The 22,093-nt window shown below is 40.0% G+C and overlaps 1 protein-coding gene across 1 annotated transcript in view; it reads left to right on the top strand.

Moving 5' to 3' along the window:
• Window positions 1-22,093, top strand: part of CAPS2 (calcyphosine 2) — a 40,908-nt gene that overhangs the window by 5,649 nt on the left and 13,166 nt on the right. The window contains exons 5-13 of the mRNA XM_055328763.1: window positions 1,038-1,211; window positions 4,599-4,721; window positions 7,798-7,865; window positions 10,978-11,097; window positions 15,361-15,435; window positions 16,383-16,478; window positions 16,567-16,660; window positions 19,530-19,648; window positions 21,294-21,370. Coding sequence (XP_055184738.1) covers window positions 1,038-1,211; window positions 4,599-4,721; window positions 7,798-7,865; window positions 10,978-11,097; window positions 15,361-15,435; window positions 16,383-16,478; window positions 16,567-16,660; window positions 19,530-19,648; window positions 21,294-21,370 — 946 coding nt within the window. The remainder of the gene's footprint in view (window positions 1-1,037; window positions 1,212-4,598; window positions 4,722-7,797; window positions 7,866-10,977; window positions 11,098-15,360; window positions 15,436-16,382; window positions 16,479-16,566; window positions 16,661-19,529; window positions 19,649-21,293; window positions 21,371-22,093) is intronic.

The following is a 22,093-nucleotide window of genomic DNA, read 5'->3' as shown; positions in this document are numbered from 1 at the left end:
TGTGTTAGGAACAGAAGTTCTGACTAGCACTCTGAGGAGGGCTTGCTTTTTTGTCTTTGTTAGTCTTTCTTCTGTCACTGGTTCTATTCTTTTTTTTTAAGAGACAGTGTGGGGGCCTCGGGGGGCTCAGCGGTTGAGCATCTGCCTTGTGCCAGTCCTGGGTCGAGTCCCCGTCGGGTCCCTGCAGGGAGCCTGCTCCTCCCTCTGCCTGGGTCTCTGCCTCTCTCTGTGTCTCATGAATAAGTAAATAACATCTTAAAAACAAAAACAAAAACAACCCGAGGGACTTAGCAGACTGAGCCCGGTGCCCTTGGCTGGTGCTGTTCGTATTCTCCTCCGTCTCTGGACGGCTGCACACTGGTGCCCTGTTGTGTTCCAGCTCCAGTTTTCACCCTGAAACTTCTGTTTTCTCCTTCTCTAGGTTAGACGTGGATGTTACCAACACTTTCCTAGGGCCATGCAGGCTTTATCCTCCTTTTAGGCTGGCTGTCCCTCTTGGGCCAACGTATACGCCATTGTGTTTGCTTAGCACTCCTTCCAGATTTCTCTGTTCACTGGCTGTGGCCTCTCAGCCCCATTCATTCGGCAGAGGCCTGGGTCACAGCAGAGGCAGGCAGCCACCTTAGTGACCTCCGATTGCTGTAACGACTCTGGAAGAAGTGCTTGTCAGTAGAGTTTTGCTGGGGCAGGAATAAAAGGCCGATCTAAAGCACCTGAGAAGAAAGAAAAGTTAATTTTTGTCTTCTCAAATTTTTTTGGCACCAGCACTCTTCTTCTGCAGGGAGACCAGGTACAGGCTTCCTGGTGTTTCAGGTGTTTCAGATCCCAGCAGCTCCATCTGCTTGGTGGCTCAGCAATGTCACACCAGCTAAATGTTCCAGATGTCACCTCTGGTTGGCACACAGATCATAATGATCCGTTTCTTAGGCATAAATGTTAAGATCAATGGTAAACCTGTTAACATTAATTTGGAAAATTAATAATCATTTTTTTTCTGGTAGATGACATACTTTTAATTTTTTAATTTTTATATCCAGGAGCAAGACATAACACCTGAAAACTTGCCAGCACCAACAAGCAAATATAAACTAAAATATCAGCAATATGAAACTGAAATGAAAGAGGGGTATAAACAGTATAGCCAGAGAAATGCAGAAAAGACTAAATCAAAGATTATGCAACAGTCTCCAAGAAACAAGATAGATGACAAGGTAAGATATGAGACTTTATGAGGTTCTGATGAAATTTTTTTTCTGATAAAAATTTAAAAAAAAACTACATGTATTATAGAAATCCTTTTGTCTGGTATTTCTTACTGTTCGTCATAGTACATGTATAGCTAGCACTTAGTTCTGTGTGCTAGGGACTATTTTAAGTATTTGCATTAACTAGTTTACTCTTAATAGCTCTAAAAGTTTATTACTGTCACTTTCTATTGTGAAAACTCTAGTCATATGACCTAGTCATCTTTTCTGTGTTAAAAGATTTTCATTTGCCTTGGGATTGGAAACAAGACTGTATTATAAAGCTGTTTTTTTTCCCCTTAAATATTTTATTTATTTATTCATGAGAGACCAGAGAGAGGCAGAGACCCAGGCAGAGGGAGGAGTAGGCTCTCTGCAGGGACCCATTGGGAGGCTTGGTCTCATGACCCCGAGATCATGACCTGGGCAGAAATCAAGAGCTGGAGGCTTAACTAACTGAGTCACCAAGGCGCCCCTAAAATTTCTTTTAAAGTAAAACTGATTTCCTTGAACATATGTTCATTCAAATGAAGGCATTTGTTTATTTTCAGTTAAGGGAGGAACAAATACTGCTTGTGAAGCTTCCCATATGGTTGGTAAATACTTGTAAGATATGAACAGAGTTTTCTTTTGGGAAAAATTCTGTTTTGCTTTGATTTTTAAAATCTACATATAAATGCATATAATTATTATTTCATATGTTTTTGGTAGGTAGTCTTACAAAAAGTCTTGGTTTTTATACATAATAATTTTGTAGTTAATGGATTTAAGCAACTTATTTGATTTTTTTTTAGGTGTATACTGTTATGAAAATCAACACTGCTATCTAAATGGGCTATTAGTAAATCCTATTACAATTACATTAATTAACACTGGAATAGTAATCTCTGGAAATAGAATTGCTTCCTGATATCAGAAACGTAAGCTCCTCAGTAAAGCAGGGAACAACATAACATGTAAATTGATTCTTTTTTGTTGATTAAAAAGCTGAAGTTAAACATATTTAAGATCTAGGACAATAACTTATGGTCATAACCATGAACTAGTCAAGCTGATATATCAGTCAACAGAAAATCAAACAGTAAAAGTTCCTCTCTGCTTGTTTAATGGCAAACTTCCTTTGTTGAGTTTTCCTTCCATTTAGTATAAAATGTTGATGAATCTCTTGGTGTCAAATCATTCCTAAAATGTAAACTTATATTTTAAATGGTGGAACATATTTAAATGAAGCCTGAAAGTCATTAAACTTCAATTTTGCAGAAAACACTAAGTCAGTGAATAAAACAGACAAATATTTTTACCCTTACAGAGTGCGTATCATAATGGAAGAATTTAGCAAGAAAAAAAATGAATGAATGAATGAATGAATGAATGAATGACTCAAATCAGTCACCCCATCTAGTCTGACAGTTGGTGATTAATGCTGTGGATGGAAGGGCACTGGGAAGACCAGGGCTCAAGGTTGGGGTCACTATTCGTTCAGGACCACCAGGAAAGATCTTTCCCATAAGGTAGCATTTCAGCAGGCATCTGACAAGGATGACACGCAAGCCACCCAGGATATACTCTCACGTGTCATGAAGTAGCAGGCAGCGTGGAGTGTTTAAGAAATATCAGGGAAGATGGTGTGGTCGGAGGGCGAAGGGCAAGGGAGGGCTGGGAGGCAGATCTGTGAGCCCTGTGCACTACCCAGGGTTTGGCCTTTCACTCTGAGGCTGAAAGCCATTTTTCTGCTTTGAGGGCAGGTTTTACTGAGAATAGAGCGAAGCTGGAAGCAAAAATGTCTGAGGAGGCTGTCACAATAATCCCAACAAGAGATGAGGACGGAGGCATGGACCCAGGCCACCCACTTGGATAAGACGTGGGTCATGATTAGAAGCCAGATTCTGAAAGGGAGACAGAACATAAAGACTCCTAACTCTGGGAAACGAACTAGGGATGGTGGAAGGGGAGGAGGGCGGGGGGTGGGGGTGAGTGGGTGACGGGCACTGAGGGGGACACTTGACGGGATGAGCACTGGGTGCTATTCTGTATGTTGGTAAATTGAACACCAATAAAAAATTAATTTATAAAAAAAAAGAAGCCAGATTCTGGATAGATTCTGACTATTTGAGAATATCTGCTGATGGATTGATTGTAGGCTTAGGAGAAAGGGACGATGAAGGATGACCCAAGGTGTTGGACCGGAGCAATTGGAAGGGTGGGGAGGACCATCAGGAAGTCTGGTTTGGGGAGGTTAAATTTGACATATCAAGTGGAAATGTCACTGTTTAGGATAAACACAAACTAAAACAAAATAAAATTCTTTTGAAAATTTCTTCCAACCTGAACATAGTGCAGAACTTTGCTTCTACTTAAACATATCTATTAATTTAATCTGCCTAATTTACCTTATATAATGTTAAACATCTTTTTGATGTCTCCTAAAGTGAGTCACTATGCAAGAAAAACAAATATATTACTACGTAAATGAATAAACTTATGACGTATCCTCATAAATTGATTTCCCAGTAGTTAATACTTTTGCAAGACGCGTTATTCATTTGTTGAATAAGGATTTATGAAATGCTCACTATGTGTGGTTCTGTTCTGGTGTCAGGGACACTGCAAGGAAAATGGCAGACAAGGTTCTGGCCCTCATGGAGCTTGCAGCAGGAGAGGCAGGCAACAATTCAGACACAAATGTATAATAGGATTTCCTGTAGCAGTCAAGGGTCGCAGAGAGTAGGGTATGAATATGGAGTGTGACCTTTCAAGAAAGGTAAGAACACACCCTGGAGGAAAAGCTTGAAATCTATGACGTTTTGGCAGCTGCTATCCTACCGGGACGTTGTTGTTGTTGTTAGGGGAATATAAATACATCTCATAGTCAGAGAAAAATTCAGCGTTTATCCTTAGGATCCCAGAGGATCCTTACGTCAAGGGGTACATCCCACCTCTTAGTACTTCTGAATTTCATTTTACAAAGGAGATCCCCCTTTTTGTTAACTACAAAGACTCAAGTGGAAGGTAATGGTCATGGTACTTGCTACCTTTTATCTGATGCTTACCTTATGTCAGATACTCTTATAAGTGCTGGACATTTCATCTTCGTGTATGTGAAATAGTTACTGTTAATTCCCATTTTAATTCCATTACTATGAGTAAACTGAGGCACAAGAGGTCCTCTAGCTAAAAGATGGAGACCTGTGTTCAAATAGGCATTCTGATCGTCAGTCCATACTGTCATCGCTACACAGTGACTATCAACGTGTTCAGAGGGTATTTAACACACTATTTTGTTAAAAACGAGTATGCTAAGTATGTGAACTAAGTGTAAACTGTCGTGAGCTCATTTATTGCTTTCGCTTACAGTGTGTGCAAGGTGAAGAAGCCATCATAGATACTCTCACAACTTTGGATAGGAAAGCCCTCTTGCAGCAGGGTTATGCAGAAATCCCTTATAACGCACAAAGGAGCACGAGAAGATCTGATGCTGTAAGTTACTTGTTAAGCCATTCGGGTAATTTGCCCTCCCAAGATTTTGCAGCCTTAAAATTGAGTAAATAATTGCAACAATTGAATTAGGACTGTGGTGGATGTTCACAAATGTGTAAATTGAGTTCTCGTTTTTACAAATGGTTGAGGTTTGGTGTATGGAGAAATGTGGAGAAATGGTCTTGAATCTTTGAGAGTTTGTAAAAATTTAGTTTATACTATTAAAAATGTTAATCGGCTGCTATTTTTGTCAGTGGGTTTATTTGACATCACCCCCTACCCCCAAAGAAACCTATTTTTTTTTAAAGATTTTATTTATTTGAGAGAGAGATCATGAGCAGGGGGAAAGGGCAGAGGGAGAAGCAGACTCCTTGCTGAGCAGGAGGCCCGACACAGGACTCGATCCCAGGACTTGATCATGACCGAAGACAGATGCTTAACTGACTGAGCCACCCAGATGCCCTTGACCTAGTTGTTTTTTAGAAGTGATAAGCTAATAAGACTAGAGAAATTCCAGCAAGTTAAGGAAAAGGGCAAGAATAATTTTATTTTTAGGAAAAGGGAAGCAAAACTGTAGACTCTCAATATTAACTTTAAATGGTGTCTTTTACAAAATCAATTATGTCTCTGCCTCTCTCTCTCTCTCTCTCTCTCTCTCTCTCTGTGACTATCATAAATAAAAAAAAACAAAAAAACAAAAAACAAAATCAATTAGATTGTTGGATGAGTATGGCTTAGGCCAGGTCTGGTGCAAATAGATAATTACATTTTTATAGTGTTCTGGGGTGATCAGACCAAGCTGTTTTAGGTCGGAGTCCACTGACCACCCCAGACACCCCCATGTGACTAATCCCCTAGACGTCCTTGTAATGGATTCATTAAATATCAGTGTGTAGTGGTTCAAAAGTTGGGAGAGCTCTGGTTTAGATATGGTTTTATGCAGTTATATAATCGTTATCACTGAGAGGAAAGTCGATATATATTTTATTTGGATTACAGTCACCCAGAATTAATACGTTCTCAGTTGGCAGCAATATGCAATCAGTGTCCGGACCATTCTGTGGGCGTTTCAAGCTGCTAGTTTGTTGTAGTTTTTGTACTAAATAAAACAACATGAACATCATCTTCTATGCCTACTATTTAGATATTTATGTTTGATAGAATAAGGAATATTGCCAGGATTATCCTAAAATTTAAAAAGCTACTTGACAAGGCACAATAGTATCCCAGACCAGGCTTACTTTGATATGTTCCTGAAGTTGTACTTGAAATGGGTGCTACTGATGCATAAGGCCCGCTGGGTGTTGTTCTTGGTGTCACCTAAAGCCATCCGGGTGTTAGCGGTTTGTTTTTTTTTTTTTTTTTTTTTTTTTTTTACTTACAGCTGCTTTCATTCAGCAAGTTCAGCATCGAGTATTTTACTTTATTGTGGTGGCACGCATTTATCGTTTTTTTCCCCCCAAGGATATGTTTGTGTGAATGCATTTGAAATTGATACTGGTTTATTTTCAAATTCTAGGTAGAAACTTTTTAATTTTTAGCTACTTAATCGAATACCAGAAGTGGTGAACCTGTGGTTTTTGTATCCATCTCTTCTGGTTTGCTTCTCACTTTTCAACATTATTAGATCCTTTGCATCAGAGTGACTTCTGCTTCTAATCTGCTTTATGTTTATACAGACCTCAAAATCAGTGTGCCTGGGGGTGGTTCCAACCTTTCCTGCAAAAAGCCACCATAAATGTCAACTCCCAAGGTGGGCTTTCTGCACGGGCTCCCTATTCATTAATCTCCCCTCTTTCGCTTGCCGCTGGGTTTTACACCTATGTTCTGGTTGACCTTTTCTGTAAATAATTTCATATTTTAGTCAGTGTTCACCTTCATCGCCCTTAGACATAAAACACACTTTTCTGTGCCTGTAGTTACCATACACTTTCTAACTTTTTAATTGCCGTTTTAAATCTATTCCTAAATAAAAGTCATTATAAAGTGTCATGAACTGAAGGGGACACCAGATGCAGTCAAATGTTAAATGATGTGAACTTTATATGGGGCATATTTGGCTGTAAACTGTACCTTAATTTCTATGAAACTAAAAAAAAGACCAAATTCAATTATAGACTAACATTTAAGTAATTGCACCCAAATTTTCAAGTTTCTCAGGAGTTTCTATGACATAACTTTAGTCATTCTTATTTGAATTTTGTGCTCATTTTGAATAGAACACTCCCCCTAATGCTGCTGAGCCTCAATCGTAAGCTATATTATTGTAGTTGATTTCATTTCCCGGGTTGATCTATGGAGACGACAGTAATTTACAGTGTAGAAGTACAACAGGCTTTATTGTGACTCCTAAATTTTTGAACATCTTTTATTTACTCTTCAAAAGAAACATTTTAGTAAATATAGTTACATTATAATCTAATTAGAACTGAATGATTGCTAATCTTTCAATTTGATATAACCTAAAATGTAGTAAAACTGTTCTCAAATGAATTAGAAAAGCAAAAACTAGTGGGAAGGTAGTTTAATCAAACCAGTAATTGAGATAAGTTGATCAAGTGTTAATGGATTATATGCAGAGAAAATGTTATTCTTTTAATGACGGGAGGCATTTGGAAGATTTTTATTCTTAGATTTTTGATAAAGGATTGAATGACTCCAGTTCCGTTTTAGCTTCATCTACTATGAATAGTTTTAGAACAAACTCTGAATGTGTCAACGTTGGTATTCTCGGAGCAGGTTAAAGTGCCTTTTACGGGGCATCTGTCAAGGAGAGGGGCATCGTAGCCTCCTCCTCCTTCATTCTGGCTCCGTGAAATTCAGGGGCAGGTGTGGAACTCTGATGATTTCTACCGAAATGTAAGTGTATTACTTTTGTTCGGATTAAGTAATTGGAATTTGTTTTTATTAATGATGGATATAGTAATCCATATTTAAGCAGAAAGTTGGAAATTTAACATCTAGTTAAATCTAAAAAAATAACATCTAGTTAAATCTAGTTAGGGTTCTTGTGTTAACTCTAGGGTCATTCTGTTTTATGGATAATGAAATTTTAAAAATTTTCGATTCTTCTCAGGAAATTGTGGCTGCAGAGAGGAAGAAACAGACTGTTGCAGAGCAAGTGATGACAGACCACTTATCTAGGTGAGAGTTAGTAATAATGAGAAGCAGAAATCCATTCAGAAAGTTTTCATCAATTTTTTTTTTTTTTAGTCAATCAACAAGTGGCCAACTCGGAAGCTCCCAAATGTTCTCTGTTCACTGCCCTCACAGTGTTGTAGTGATGTTTCCTACAGCATTTCTAGGCCAGTAGAAATCCTCAACAGTTCTATTTGTCAAGTACTTTTGTCTAAATAACAATTATATACAAATAAAGAAGTATCTATTTCATGACAACTTAATGGTTGTTTCAAAAAAAATAATGCACATAAATTAAACAAAAGATATTTGTATTTCATTCTTAAATAGCCACAGTTGCTTAGCACAATCTCGCAAACCTTAAACCTCTTTGGGATGCCGTCACTTTCACTTCCAATTCCACATGGCACTTGCTAGTTATCATGGTGACTGTAGAAAACCCAGCTCTGTAAAGGTTGGTGAAAAAGTGAAAGAGTGAAAGAGTGAAAGAGTATAGCATAATACCCTGTTGAAACCGTGAACTACCTTGAGCTAGTAGTTCATGTAGTTGCCAACAAATATCGAGTATCATTGCATTTCCCTCACAAATTACAAATATCCAAAAAAAAAAAAAAAAACCTAAAAATATCCCACATCCTCCCTGTGGCACCTTGGGGTGCCTTGGTGCACAGTTTGGGAACTGTGGGCCTGTTAATTTAAAACTCAATCTAAAGTTTCATGACTCTTAGAAAAGTGTGTAAAGCTTAAGTATCTGCTGTGCTAAACATTCATGACGATATGGAAATATCGTAAGATTTCAGAAAAGGCTGGAGTAGTCTAGGCAGTCTTCCAGGAAGACGCAAGGCGTATGGTTACCTTTGAAAAGAATGATGGGGGGAAAAAAAAGAAAAAAAGAAAAGAAGAGAAAAGAAAAGAAAAGAAAAGAAAGAAGAAAAGAAAGGAAAGGAAAGGAAAGGAAAGGAAAGGAAAGGAAAGGAAAGGAAAGGAAAGGAAAGGAAAGAAAAAAATGATGGTTTGTTTATGTGGCAGAGAGAAGGGTGTTCTACATGCGTGTTTTCCAGTAACTGTCTTGAAATAATTAATTATTAATAATTAATTAATTATACTCCTGGTTCTTCCTTCTGCTATGTCTTGAACTCACTTTGATGATGTTTTCACGCACACTGTCCACCGTATCGTGTCCTCGTAAGATGACTGGTGACATCCGCGTTGCTTGCCTAATGGTGACTTCTCACTTCTCGTCAGCGACCTCTGTCTCTGTTGAAAACTCTCCTCTCCAAAATACTTTTCTCTCTCCCGTTTGGTTCCTTACACACAACACGTAGCTGGGTTTCCTCCTCCCTCCTGCCCCTCAGTCTCTTCCCTGCTTCCTTTCTGTCAACCCCGTCCTTACACCCGGGAGCTCCCTGGGCTCCATTCATAGGCTTTTCTACACTGACTTCCTGAGTGATCTCATCCGGTGTCATGCCTTTAAAAGCTACTTATACGCTGATGCTTCCCTAATCGAAGGTTCCAGTATAGCCTTTGCTGCTCCGGGTTCCTGGGCGTTCTTTCCTCCTTCCCCATGGCCAAATCCTCTGTAGTTTTTCTTCATTCTTTAGGTTATTTAGATCTACAATCTTGGTGCTGCTTTTGATGCCTCTCTTTTTCTCAGATCCTATATTAGTTTATCAGCAAAGCCTCTGAGTTCTACCCCCAAAATAAATTTACCCCTTCTGCTGCCGTCACCCCTGTTGACAGTATAATCTTCCTTCTCCTGGATTATTTCAGTCACTTTCTACCGGGACTTGTGTTTGCGTTTGCCCCTCGTTAGTCTGCTATTAACCCAGCAACCAGCATAAGTTTATGAGCCAGTCAGCCAGACCAGACCCTCCAGTGATTTCCCATCTCAGGGTACAATCTACGTGTGGGTTACATCTCACCACAAATCCTAGTAGCGTAAAGCAACAGTAATTAATTAGGGCTTGTGCATCTTCAGACCAGCTGTGCAGGCTAGGCTCGGCCAAGTGGCTCTTGCCTTGTTACCCACTTTGGCCAAAAGCAGTGGTCTCGGTTCTTAGCTTAGGCCTTAAGAAGCCGTGTGTGTTTCCACTTGCCTTTTTGAGCTTTTGCCATATTTGTGAGAAGAACACAGCTTGGCCAACCCACTGATCTCAAGAAGAGCATGACTCTGAAAATGCAGCTGGGCCACCTAGCCAAGATTATGCTGGATGAGCAGATCCCCAGCCGAGCCATCCTTATGCGAGTTAGTTTAATCGACATCAGCAGAGCCATCCAGCTCTATATAATTGGCCAAAGTAAGTCAAATGGCTGAGCTCAAGGCTGAAGGGTGAGACATTAGTACAGGACACCTACAATGAGGCCAGGGTGAGGATGTGAATCAGGAGTCTTAAAAAACTGTGGCCAGTGATATAGTTCACCCCAGCCCTCATGACCTGCCCACCCCCACGCTGGACCGCTTTTCCTACTTTTCACCTTCTCGTCTTTTCTGCTTTAGCCATTAAGCCTGAGACATACCAGGTTCTCTCCTGTGTTAGATATTTTGCATTTATTTTCTCCTCTGCTTGGGATACTTTCCCCCCAGAACTCCATATGGTCATTTAATTATTTTGCTTCATGTTTTTTACTCAGAAGTCACCAGCTCAGTGTCTGTTTGTTTAAAGAATAATAAGACATGGAGCTCAGAGTTCTCTCAAAAATTTCAGTTTCTATTTAGATAACACCTGTGGAGAAAGAGATAGATAGGAATATCCACCTTTTTTAAAATTTTTATTTATTTATGATAGTCAGAGAGAGAGGGGGGCAGAGACATAGGCAAAGGGAGAAGCAGGCTCCATGCACCGGGAGCCTGACATGGGATTCGATCCCGGGTCTCCAGGATCGCGCCCTGGGCCAAAGGCAGGCGCTAAACTGCTGCGCCACCCAGGGATCCCCCAATACCCACCTTTTTATGGCTGGTATCTTTTATTAAATTCATTCATTTGGTATCTGGCAAATATATAATTCTGACCCTAGTGTAACTTTGCATTTGTAGATGGGGTGCCTGTGAATATGTGAGCACTAGAGTAGTGCATTGATTATTATACTGGGTTGTCAGACTTTGTATTTTCCTGCATAGGGCTGTAATCAGTGATCCAGAACAAAACCTAACCACTGCGAGGGAAGACGGTGCTCGTGTCTTTCCAGATTCCAGGATAGCACCTCTTCGATTTAGGAAAAGAACACTACATGAAACTAAGTAAGAAAATTTTACTTAATCAAATGAAGATATAGTATGTTAGCAATGAATTTTTAAAAATGTATCTTGTGTCCATTTGAAAAGATATTTTTGGCTAGTTTTTCCTTTTTTCTATTTAAAGAGAAGTGGAATTTTCGGAGTTCAAATCCCAGTTCCACCACTTTAAGATAGAGGAGTAGACTTTGCCCTCGAGGTTTTTTTTTTTTTATTAGTAATTTAGGAATAACAGTTACAACCTAGGAGATAATATATGTGAAAATAGAGTAACTGAGACATCTCGTCGATATAATACCTTCAAAATTAGTATTGCTTACAAGTCCTTATTATTATTTTGCCTTTTACTTTGCAATTTATAAAATCTTTGGGCTTCTTGCAGTTTTCAGGCGCAGTCCACTTAAATCTCTCAAAACTTCACTGGCAGTTGGCAGGTAGCCTCAGCCTTAGGAGACTAAGAAAATCCACCAGTTCCCACATCAGTTCTTTCATGTTTTCAAACTGTGTAAAGGTCTGAAAGTTCTTAGAACTGTTACCTTTTTGGCTTATTCTTATTTTCTGGAAGACTCTGTTTCCATACCTTTAAGTATTCAGAGTTACCAGGTATTAATTTCCTGTGGTTGCTGCAACAAATGAGCACAGACAACAACGCAGATTTATTCTCTTATGGTCTGGAGGTCAGAAGCCTGAGATCCCACTGACATTCCTTCTGGAGGCTTCTGGGGAGACTCCACTTCCTCACCCCTTTCAGCCTCTGGAGGCCTTTATTCCTTGGCTCTGGCCCCTTCCTTCACGTGCAAAGTCAGCAGTGGGTGTGTTATCACCCCGACACTCTCTGTGCCCACATACCCCTCTGCCTTCCCGTAGAGACGCGTGTGGCTGTTGACTGCAGCTGGGTGAGCCCGCCCCTCCCTCACCTCAAGGCCCTGACTCCCACATGCCGGGTGCCCCCCATGTCATGCCATCCCAACGGGTTGGCGTGTTCTGAGGCAGAGGCTATGAAACACTCTGGAGGGTCATTTCGCTGACACGTCTAAGCTTCTCTCTCTTTTTTTTTAAGTAAGCTTTTATTGAAATAAAATACATATACATCCACGAAGTGTACACATTTTAAGTGTACACAGCATAGGAATTTCCACAAACTGAACGATACTCAGGCACCGAGTTCCTGGATCAAGAAACAGAGCGTTGCTAGGACCCCAGAATCTCCCTACCTGCACCCCCACGACTGTGCAGGTGCGTTGCAGGGCAGCCCCTGTCCTGGTGCCAGGGACGCCGGCTGCCTCCTGATGAACTTACCGAAATCACCTCATTTGGACTCTGTGACCGGCTGCTTTTACTCAACACGGCTGTCAGTGTATCCGCGACATCATGTGCAGTTATCTCCCACCCTCCCGTAGGGCATTGCACGGCCACGTGCGGATCGTGCGAGCACGCAATGTGTCCATGGATGCTCATGGGCCTGGGCTGTGATGACGGGTGCTCCCGTGACCCGTGGCACCCGGTCTCGTGGATGTCGAGGTCTCGAGGATGTCCCTCTTGCTCAGCGTAGACACGGACTGCCTGGCCCATTGAGTACGCATGTGTTCAACTTCAAAAAATCCCACCCCGCAGTTTTTGAGAAGGGCTGCTGCAGTTAGCACTCCCGCCAGGAGCACAAAGACATGCTAGTTGACAGCATCTCTGCCGGCGCTCGGTTCGGCCCGGGTTTTTCATCTTTGCTCTTCTTACGAATCCACACCGGTACCCTCTTATGGGAAATAGACATCCTCCTATCCGAAATTTCCCGGCAGGTGGGTTGGGTTATCGTTCCCATGTTGACTTGTGGGACTGACTTATATATTCCTGTTACAAGTGCTCTTTCAGTTATGTTTGCTTGCCATGTCTTCTCCCACTCTGTGGTTACCTTTTCATTCTCTTGATCATGTCTTTTGCTGAATAGGAGTTACTAATTTTGATGCAGACCTGTTCTCCAGTCTTTCCATTTATTGTTAGTGCCCCGTGTATCTTTACAAAATCTCTGCCTCCTGCAGACTCATTGTCCCTCCGACTTGTAATGCACTTACATCATAATATATCAAATTGTTATAAATGTATAGCTGGTTTCTAGGCTTTTCCTTCAGTCTTGTCTCCCCGTTCTGTATCCTACCACCAATACTATCCTGTCTTAATTGCTATTGCTTTATATTAAATACCTGTAGTTTTATTATCTTCAATATTATCTTGATATACCATTTCCTCTTCAATATAAATTTTAGATTTAGCTACCCTAGTTTAATGAAAAACTCTAAGGGGGTATTAATTAGATTTATTGAACTTATGGATTTTACCCCCCTTATTCATTCTTCCTGGAGATGGAGAAGAGGATTTTGCTTCACAGAGTCGGAAGCAGGAACAGCACAGCCCTCCTCTCCTCTTTCCTTGGGAGCCCGCTGGCTGCAGAAGCTGCTGCATGCACGGTTTCACAGAGTCCCTATCCAATGGGAATGAGTGGGTTAGTCTGTGTAATCCTAGGGTCACTTCATTCCTAAGCCATGGATTCCAACAGCTTTGTCACTAATAAAATTCATATTTTGGTCTCATCTGCCTGATTCTTATTCCCATGTTGGTTAAGACCTTGGATGGAGAGAAGTGGTTGTTACTACTTGCTGGATACCTAACACCTTAACACAGAGCTTTCCATTTATAATATAAATGTCCTGTTTATGTCTTTTATCTTTTCAAGGAGACTGTAGACTTTAGACTACAGCCTATCGCTGTTAAATTGAATTCTATTCACCTTTGAGAAGCAATATAACCTAGCAGTTATGATAAGCAAGGTTGGGCTGTCATGCACTAATTACATAATGAAAATTTATTTGTAAGAAGGGATAATAGTACTTACTTCATAGAGTTATTGCAAGCATTGAATGAACCAGTGTGCATTTAAGTTATTTTAATAACGACTGGTGTCCAGGGAGTTCTTAATAAATAGTAGCTGCTATTATTGCTGTTATTTTCTTGGCATTTAGAATTTTCTCAGGCAGGTAGTGAGCATTCAGTAGACACATTGATATTAATGGATTAAATTGAAGTGAGAAGACCAGTCTTTCAGGGCTCCATCCTGTGTTCACCAGCTCCTTTGGACCACAGACTCTTCCTGTCTACATGCTGCTTATGTTTCAGAGACCTAGACTTTATAGAGGTTTTACTTTTCAAGATCCCAGTGACCCATACACTTACTTACTATTTACATTATTGCAGTTTCATTAGACCTGCAGTTAGTTTTATTGGAGTGCCATATAGTCATTTAGGAAGGAGCGTAAAGATACGTTACCAAATCTTCAGATTTCTTATTATAAAGGAGACTACTAGTAGTAGGGTGCTAATGTGTGGACATTTGGGTTTTGCTTCATATTATTAAACAGAATTTCAGGACCGTCAATCTTTGTGAGATCATTTAGTGCCATCTGAAGGCCATAAACATCAAACAGCGGATCTGAGGTCCTACCACCAGACCTATTCCAAGGCTGGAGCTCCATCTAGCACATCTTCCACTATTCTGTTATTTTGGTAAGAAAAACCTGACTGATAGTGACTTAAACAAGTCATGATTCATTTTCCTATAAAACCAGCTGCCTGGAAGCGACAGTTGGTTTTAGTTCAGTGGCTCAGTGATGACACAGCTCTGGGCTGGCTTCCTCAAGATCTTACTGGCCTTTCTGACTTGGTTGCCTGATGGCGAAAGGGGCTCCTAGCATCATATTCCTGTCACGTCCACAGGCAGGAACTGTTCCCGTGCCCGTCTCTTATTAGGATGAAAGAAAGTCTTTCCTGGAAGACCATTGACAGAACTTTGTCTCTTCGTCACCTCTACTGCTAGAAAAGCAAATTAGATGGTTGGAGAAAGGCGAAGGAGAACAGGGTTAGAAATGGCAGCCAGTGAACCCTGTAGCAGGACCAGTTAGAATATAGCACTTTGGTACGTACGTCCTAACACAGAAGTCATGTGTGTATTATGCACTATATCTCAGGGCTATTTTCTCTGAGTCCGCTTCAGTTAGCACTTTCTTTTTTTTTTAATAATAAATTTATTTTTTATTGGTGTTCAATTTGCCAACATACAGAATAACACCCAGTGCTCATCCCCTCAAGTAAAAAACAAGAGAGGTCTATGACATCTTCGTTCTGTGCATTTCGAAATATCAACATAACTTTTTTTGTACTTTATCATTTATATCAAGTATTGGAGACTTTAAAATAATTACTGACAAATGTATTTCTTAACAGGATAAGAACCCATTCCACATTAACTGAAAATATGCTTTCTCATAAAGTACAGTTTGATGGTAGGATCATATCAAGGTAATTGTGATTTTATTAAACTTTTAATCCTATGGTCATAAAACAATAATCTCTTCAAACAGAGATAACAATAATGAGATTATTTAAGTTTGTCCCATATAAGTGCAAAGTGGTGAATTTAGAATGAACATTTTAAGGTAGTATATATTAATATGTTACAAAAATCATGGAGACTATGAGCCTATCAATAAGACATTTTATTTTTTTCAATAAGACATTTTAATTAGAAGTTATTTTAAAAAGTCATTTTAAAATGGCTTTCGAAAGAAACTTAGAAGTGAATTTTTTATTATTTATTTATTTATTTATTTATTTATTTATTTTTTAGAAGTGAATTTTTTAAAGATATATACTACTACTAGAAGATGGTAAAGCATTTAAAAATTAACCTTTCTGTAAATGGCTATCTTTGATTTTCTTGCAATGGCTTAAATTAATAGTAGATTATTGATAGATGTCGGTCAGTGGGAAGCTATCTCTTACAAACTTCTGATCATACACAATGATGATGTTCTTTGTGTATATTAGAGGTGAAGTGTGTTTGTAAAAATTATCAAGTCTCTTCAGCGATTTTAAACTTTCTGTAGCAAAGTTGGTGTCTATCCTTGAGTGACTTCTTGCAAGGTCAGCATTTTTAAAGATCTTCCGTTTTATCTTAAAACTCTGTCATAACAGTAATCTACATTATAATATATCTATATCATATCAGCATAAGATAAAGCCTTTTTCTCCACCCAAATCTTCCTTAAACTGACACTTCAGCAAGCCGTGCCGCGTTTCCTGTAACTTCCCATAGGCCTCGCTCGCTGCCGCACATTCAAGACACTTAGGCCCACTTTTTGACATAACACAATTCTGGTTTATTATTTAATTTGAAAATTATCCTGCGTGAAAATCCTTTTTTTTTTTTCTGTGTGAGAATCTTTAACATCATTCTACCCCTCTAGAAATGGACGTGATGCTTGCAGAGAGCTGATTGGATTCTTTTTCATTCATGACCAGTCCCTAACAATTTATGAGTATCGGCAATTTGGGAAAAACAGGTATGTGGTAAAGCATTGTCGCAGTTGGCAAGATGATCACTTCTGAGGAAAGCTGAATGACTTCACATTTTTGTCATTTACCTTCTAGGACAAATGTGCTTCCTTTTATTCAAAAAAACATTTATAGTCATCAGTGTGGACGAAGAAAAGGGAAGCAGTACCAACTGAGTGATTTTTATGTCGTAAGTGGGGTGTGTGTGTGCAGATGTGTTAATGCCAGTGGTGGCTGAATTGGGTAGGATCCTGCTGGGGAGCAGGACCAGGGTTTCCGAGTTTTTGATTTATTCTCCCTCCTTGTAGAGCAGGGGCCAGTGACTGATCTTTCCCCAGGAGGTCCCTCCTCTCGGGTGCAGGTGCAAGTGAGCTTCCCTCACGAAGCTATGGTATAAGCTTGGGAGAGCGTGTCCCTTGGTACTCCCAAAGGCCCTACAAGGCTGTGCCAGTGTTAAGGGGCTACGTCAGTGGCCCCAGGGGTAACGGTCCTGTGATGCAGGCTCGCCTCCTGAAGGTGCCTGTTCTCTGCACGGAGGGATGCGGGGCCTCTGCAGCTGTCAGGCCTGGTAGTCGGCTTCTCCACCTGCGGTTCCTATCTCACACGACCCTACCTTACGGTGTGTGACGGAGGTTCCCTAGAATGGGTCGGTCATAGGTAATATTACAGTTTGTATTGCGCTCGTCAATTTTGAATTATGTCCACATTATCTCAAGAGTAAACCTTAGCAGTATCCGTGGTGACCACCCACATAACGAACATACAGACTCAGGCCAAGCGCTGGAGACAGAACAGGGAGTAGGTCAAGTCAGTTCCCTACTTTTGTGGAGCTTACAGCCTATGGGCAATACAGCCGGATAGGAGGGGCAACGAGTCAGTCTTGTTGGGTCGGAGAAGACTTCCTGGGGAGAGTGCTGTCCATACTGATCTAGAAAGGGGGTTAGCTGGGGTGGGATAGGTGGATAGGAGAGGGTAGGACAGGCTTCCAGAGGCGGAGACAGCTGGTGCAAGGAGCAAGGACGTGAAAGAGCGTGGCTTATGCGGAGACCTGGGAGGCGCTTGGTTTAGCTGAAGGTAGGAGTTGGCAAGAGACGAGTTGGAGCTTATTTAGAGGAGCCTTATGTCAAAAAATTCTCTAAAATGTATTGGGGAGTCACTGAGAGATGAGAGGTCAGTGGACTGAGGGGAGCTGACATCGGGTTTGGGATTTAGAAGGAAGATCTCTCTGGTTACAGTATGGGGAGGCCTCGACGGCTAGTGGAAGGAACCAGATTGGACTTAATTCTGTTAAGCAGGAAGGAGGTTAGAGCAGCCTCGACTCACAGGTGGCCGGGTGGCCGGTGGCCGGGTGGCCGGGTGGCCGGGGCTACGAAGCTAACTAGAAACGACTTTTCAAGTCTCCAGGAGGCAGAGGCAGTAGGAGGTGTGACTGCTGCAGGGGGAGCTGGGTGAGGAAGACCCTCGTGCCTTCAACTGGGTTAAGTGCCCGGGCCACCTGGCCGCCCCTCGGGGTCCTGGGGTCAGCCCCAGATCCCATTGACAGCCTGCGGCAGGAGGGTCAGGGTCGGCTCTCAACTCCTGCTCCAGAATCTACTGCAGTTGATGGTTCCTTCTTCGCATCCCTCTCCTGTTTTGCTTGAGCCCGATGCGAACTCGGCTCCCTTTTGGGATTTCCCAGAGAGAAATGGGTGGAGGGGAGACAGGAGAAAGAGAAAGGAAGGAAGAGTGGAGGGAGCGGAATGGAGGGATGAAGGGAGAAAGGTCGAAGGACAGAGGGGGAACCACGCAGACCACATGTGGGAGCTTTGAGCAGCACACCTGTGAAGGGAGTGTGGACAGGAGTGTACACCGCAACAGGGGGAGCGACTTCTACTTTGTCATTAGACATTCTTATTCTTAAAAATATGTCCCTTAGACATTCCCGCAGTCTAGGTCCTCCCCTCCACCTTCTGACGTCCTCCATCTCTTGCTCTTGCCACAATCTTCAGTTTCTTTATGCAGAAATATTCGGCTTATTTTCCTTTCTTCGTGGAAGTGGGGGCAGGTCTCGTCTGCCTTCCAGGGGTCACTCTGGAACTCACCTTTTACTTCGGTGTGCCCCCCCCCCCCAGGACGTTTCCCTGACACGCCCGGAAAGAAACCTCAGTGCAGGCTGCTGAGGTGACACCAGAAACAGGTGCCTGCACGATAGACGTGGCCGAGAGGCGCACCTGCAGGCTCCATCCCTCGCTCCTAGCATCTTGCTGTGGATGCGCACGAGCTGGGCAGGACCCCGCTCCCCTTTCGCCCAGGCTCTCATCGAATCCTGCGGTCATTTCAACAGAACTGATAAACATTTTAAAGAACGGAGAAAGCCCCGCAGTTACTTTTTTTTTTTTTTTAAAGTAAATGCTTCAGGAAAAAGGAGAGGAAAGAGATCTATCCCCTTATTTTCAAGATAGAAAATTAAGCCCCTAGTTTAAATTTGTGTTTGTCCATATTGGACCATATTTATTTGAGCAACTCAGGAATTAATAACAATTTTCTAAGTTTGGATTAGCGATTTTTGATAGGAATCTTTTCAAAGCCTTGCTGCTCCAGTTAGGTTATAGTTAGTTTCACATTTAGTTGATGTTTGTTGGCAAAAGACCAGGTGAGAGGATGAGGAACCCATCAGAGCTCAGCAGTGTGCACTACATCTTTCTGTGAATCAATAGTTCTATTTCTGAGCTTAGGGAGGTCATAATTTCATTTAAAATAACTTGTCCTTTCTTCCTTTGACTCTTATAAACAGTTGGAGTTCCTATTTCTTGATATCAATTGTTAAATCTAAGATAGTTCTGGACAGCCGGGTGACTCAGTGGTTGGAGAGATTGGGAAATTATTTCCTTTATTTTCTAATATTATTAGCTGAAGCCTGTGTGGTTTCTAAATATTCTCTAAATACACTTTTTAAAGATCAGTATAAAAGTAGACCATGTCACATATAATCAGACTTGATTATTTAAAATTAGTATTAGTTGTATTTTACTTCTTATATACTTTCTAGCTTTAAGGAATTTATCTGTTAATTTCTTTAGGGTGGAAACTTGACATTTTTGAGTTCTGATCATCCCAGACTTCCAGAAAGCATAAAGGAAAACAAATTACTTATACTTCGAATCACTAATATTGATCAGATAGCTCTGTATTCTCTCAAGTAAGTCAAATACATGTATCATTTTGAAAGTAAGTGAAAACACCATTTTTTATTATCTTAAGATGATATTCCATCCTAAAGGATTTTGACTTTAGAGTTTATATTTTTGAAAAACAAAGCATAACTATATGTGTCTACTTTATGTGCTGTATTGTACTCAAATACACATTATGTGTGGGAATAGTTATATAAAGATAAAAAATGTCCCATTTTATGTTAAAGATACTTTATTAATTGGTCTGTGTTATAGCAGATAATTAGATATTTTACCAAATACTACCAAGCAGTCAATTTTAAAAGGTAGGGGTGCCTGGGGGCTCAGTGGTTGAGCATCTGCCTTCGGCTCAGGGCATGACCCCAGGGTCCTGGAATCAAGTCCTGCATCAGGTTCCCAGCAGGAGCCTGCTTCTCCCTCTACATGTGTCTCTGCCTCTTTTTGTCTCTCATGAACAAATAAATAAAATCTTTAAAAATAAAAAAATAAAAAAGACAAAAGGTAGGCTACAGTACAGTATTATAACATTTCCCACATTTTTAGTGTAATGCTTTTTTTTAGCACTTAAAGAATGTCTTGAGTTTCACATGATTAATGATACGCATAATGAAGAAATAATGCTGTGAATCAAAAGTGCTTTTAAATGAATTTGAGTTTTTTAATCACAGAATACATATTATATAAAACATTATATGTTATCACATATATGTATGAACATGTCAGTTACAATCTATATTATTTGTGTATATAATATATATATTCTGTGATTTAAAAAAATCCAAATTCATTTAAAAACAGTTTTGATTCATAGCATTCATGGCATTATATATAAACAATATACATTATTTGTGTATAAGTTACATAAGTAAAATATAAAATATATATGATCATAGAATATATATTAAAATACATATTTTAAATAACAAAATATACATGTATTTATTTATACCAGCGTTTCCTGGTGCTGAATCCATTTCAAAATGACAATAATTGGCATACTGTATGTGCATTAGAAGCCACATCCCCTGAATTAGCTAAAGGACATCTGTTTCTTTGTCATTTACTGTATTGTTCAAATGAATACAGTTTTTTTTGCTATTTATTTATTTACTTACTTATATATATATTTTTAAAGATTTTATTTATTCATGAGAGACAGGGGAGAGTGAGAGAGAGAAGCAGAGACACAGGCAGAAGCAGGCTCCACGCAGGAAACCTGACGCAGGACTTGATCCCGGGGCCCTGGGATCACACCCTGAGCCAAAGGCAGACGCTCAACCACTGAGCCACCCAGGCGTCCCAATTTTTTGGCTTTTTAAAATAATGTTTTTACATTTTGTACTTTGAAAGTTAGAAATGCTTTTAAATTTTATCATTTTAATTATTTTAAAAGAACATCGATATAGCTACCAAATGAATATAATGTTTAAAGGTACTTCTAGGAAGGCTTAAGGATTTTAGCTCGATTTAGCATATTTAATCTTTCTGGGGATTATGGCAGCAAGCCAGCTGGGACTTGAGAAATCTCTAAGCGCTCTTCCAATTCGGAGAGTTTCTTTGAATCTGGAACAGAGAAGAGCTTAGTAAAGTTTTTGTACTGAAGATCGCAAAACAATAGATTTTTATCTGCTGTGAACATATCAATTGCAGAACTGATTCTGTGGAACATGAAGATGATATAACCAGTCAAGAAGCCAATGATAGGCTTGTCCTAGAGGCTGTTCAAGGTATGGATTGTGACTATAGTCTCAAGTAGTTCTAATTGCAATGATATAGTTTTTAGTTTTTATAACAAAGACACTTTGTTTATATTTCTTATTTGCTTATCTTTTTAGGAATTTATATATTTAAAAATATTTTTATAAAGTTGGTAGATTTGAAAAAAACATTTTTAGGATTTTTTCCATTTTAATGATCTTGTTTAACTGAGTAACTAGTATTGTATGAATTATGAATTTAAGAGTATTAGAAAGCACTAGATAGTATGGGTTTTCTCCATGAAATGAATAAATGTAAGTGATTTTTATAATATAATACTTGTTTATGCATGAGATGATATCCTAAAGAGATTTATGGCAGCCTCTCATAAAAGAAAAATGCTAGACTGGGAGCCAGGTTGGTGTTTGGACTCTGCCATTTGGTAGACATATTATATTGTGTAAACCTCTTACAATTTTTTCTTCATCTCTAAAATGGGGATAACCAGTTTTATTAACTGTGCAGGCTTCGGACATGAAAAGACGTTACAGATTTTGTTTGTAGGGTACAGTCTTGTAACCGCTGGAGTATACTAGGCTCAGATAGACAGTTCCTTTGGTGATTCTCCTTTGGTAAAGGAGAAGACATTAGACAAGTAATCACAGAAATCAACCTATAAGTTATGAAGTTCAATAAATCCTATTTGTCACTTAAAAATGATACGAGAGTAGTAAGAAGGCTAGCAACAGATT

Source organism: Nyctereutes procyonoides, unplaced genomic scaffold, assembly GCF_905146905.1.
Source record: "Nyctereutes procyonoides isolate TBG_1078 unplaced genomic scaffold, NYPRO_anot_genome, whole genome shotgun sequence".
NCBI lineage: Eukaryota > Metazoa > Chordata > Mammalia > Carnivora > Canidae > Nyctereutes > Nyctereutes procyonoides.
Note: the sequence above shows the minus strand (reverse complement) of the source record. Positions and strands in the feature narration are given on the sequence as shown.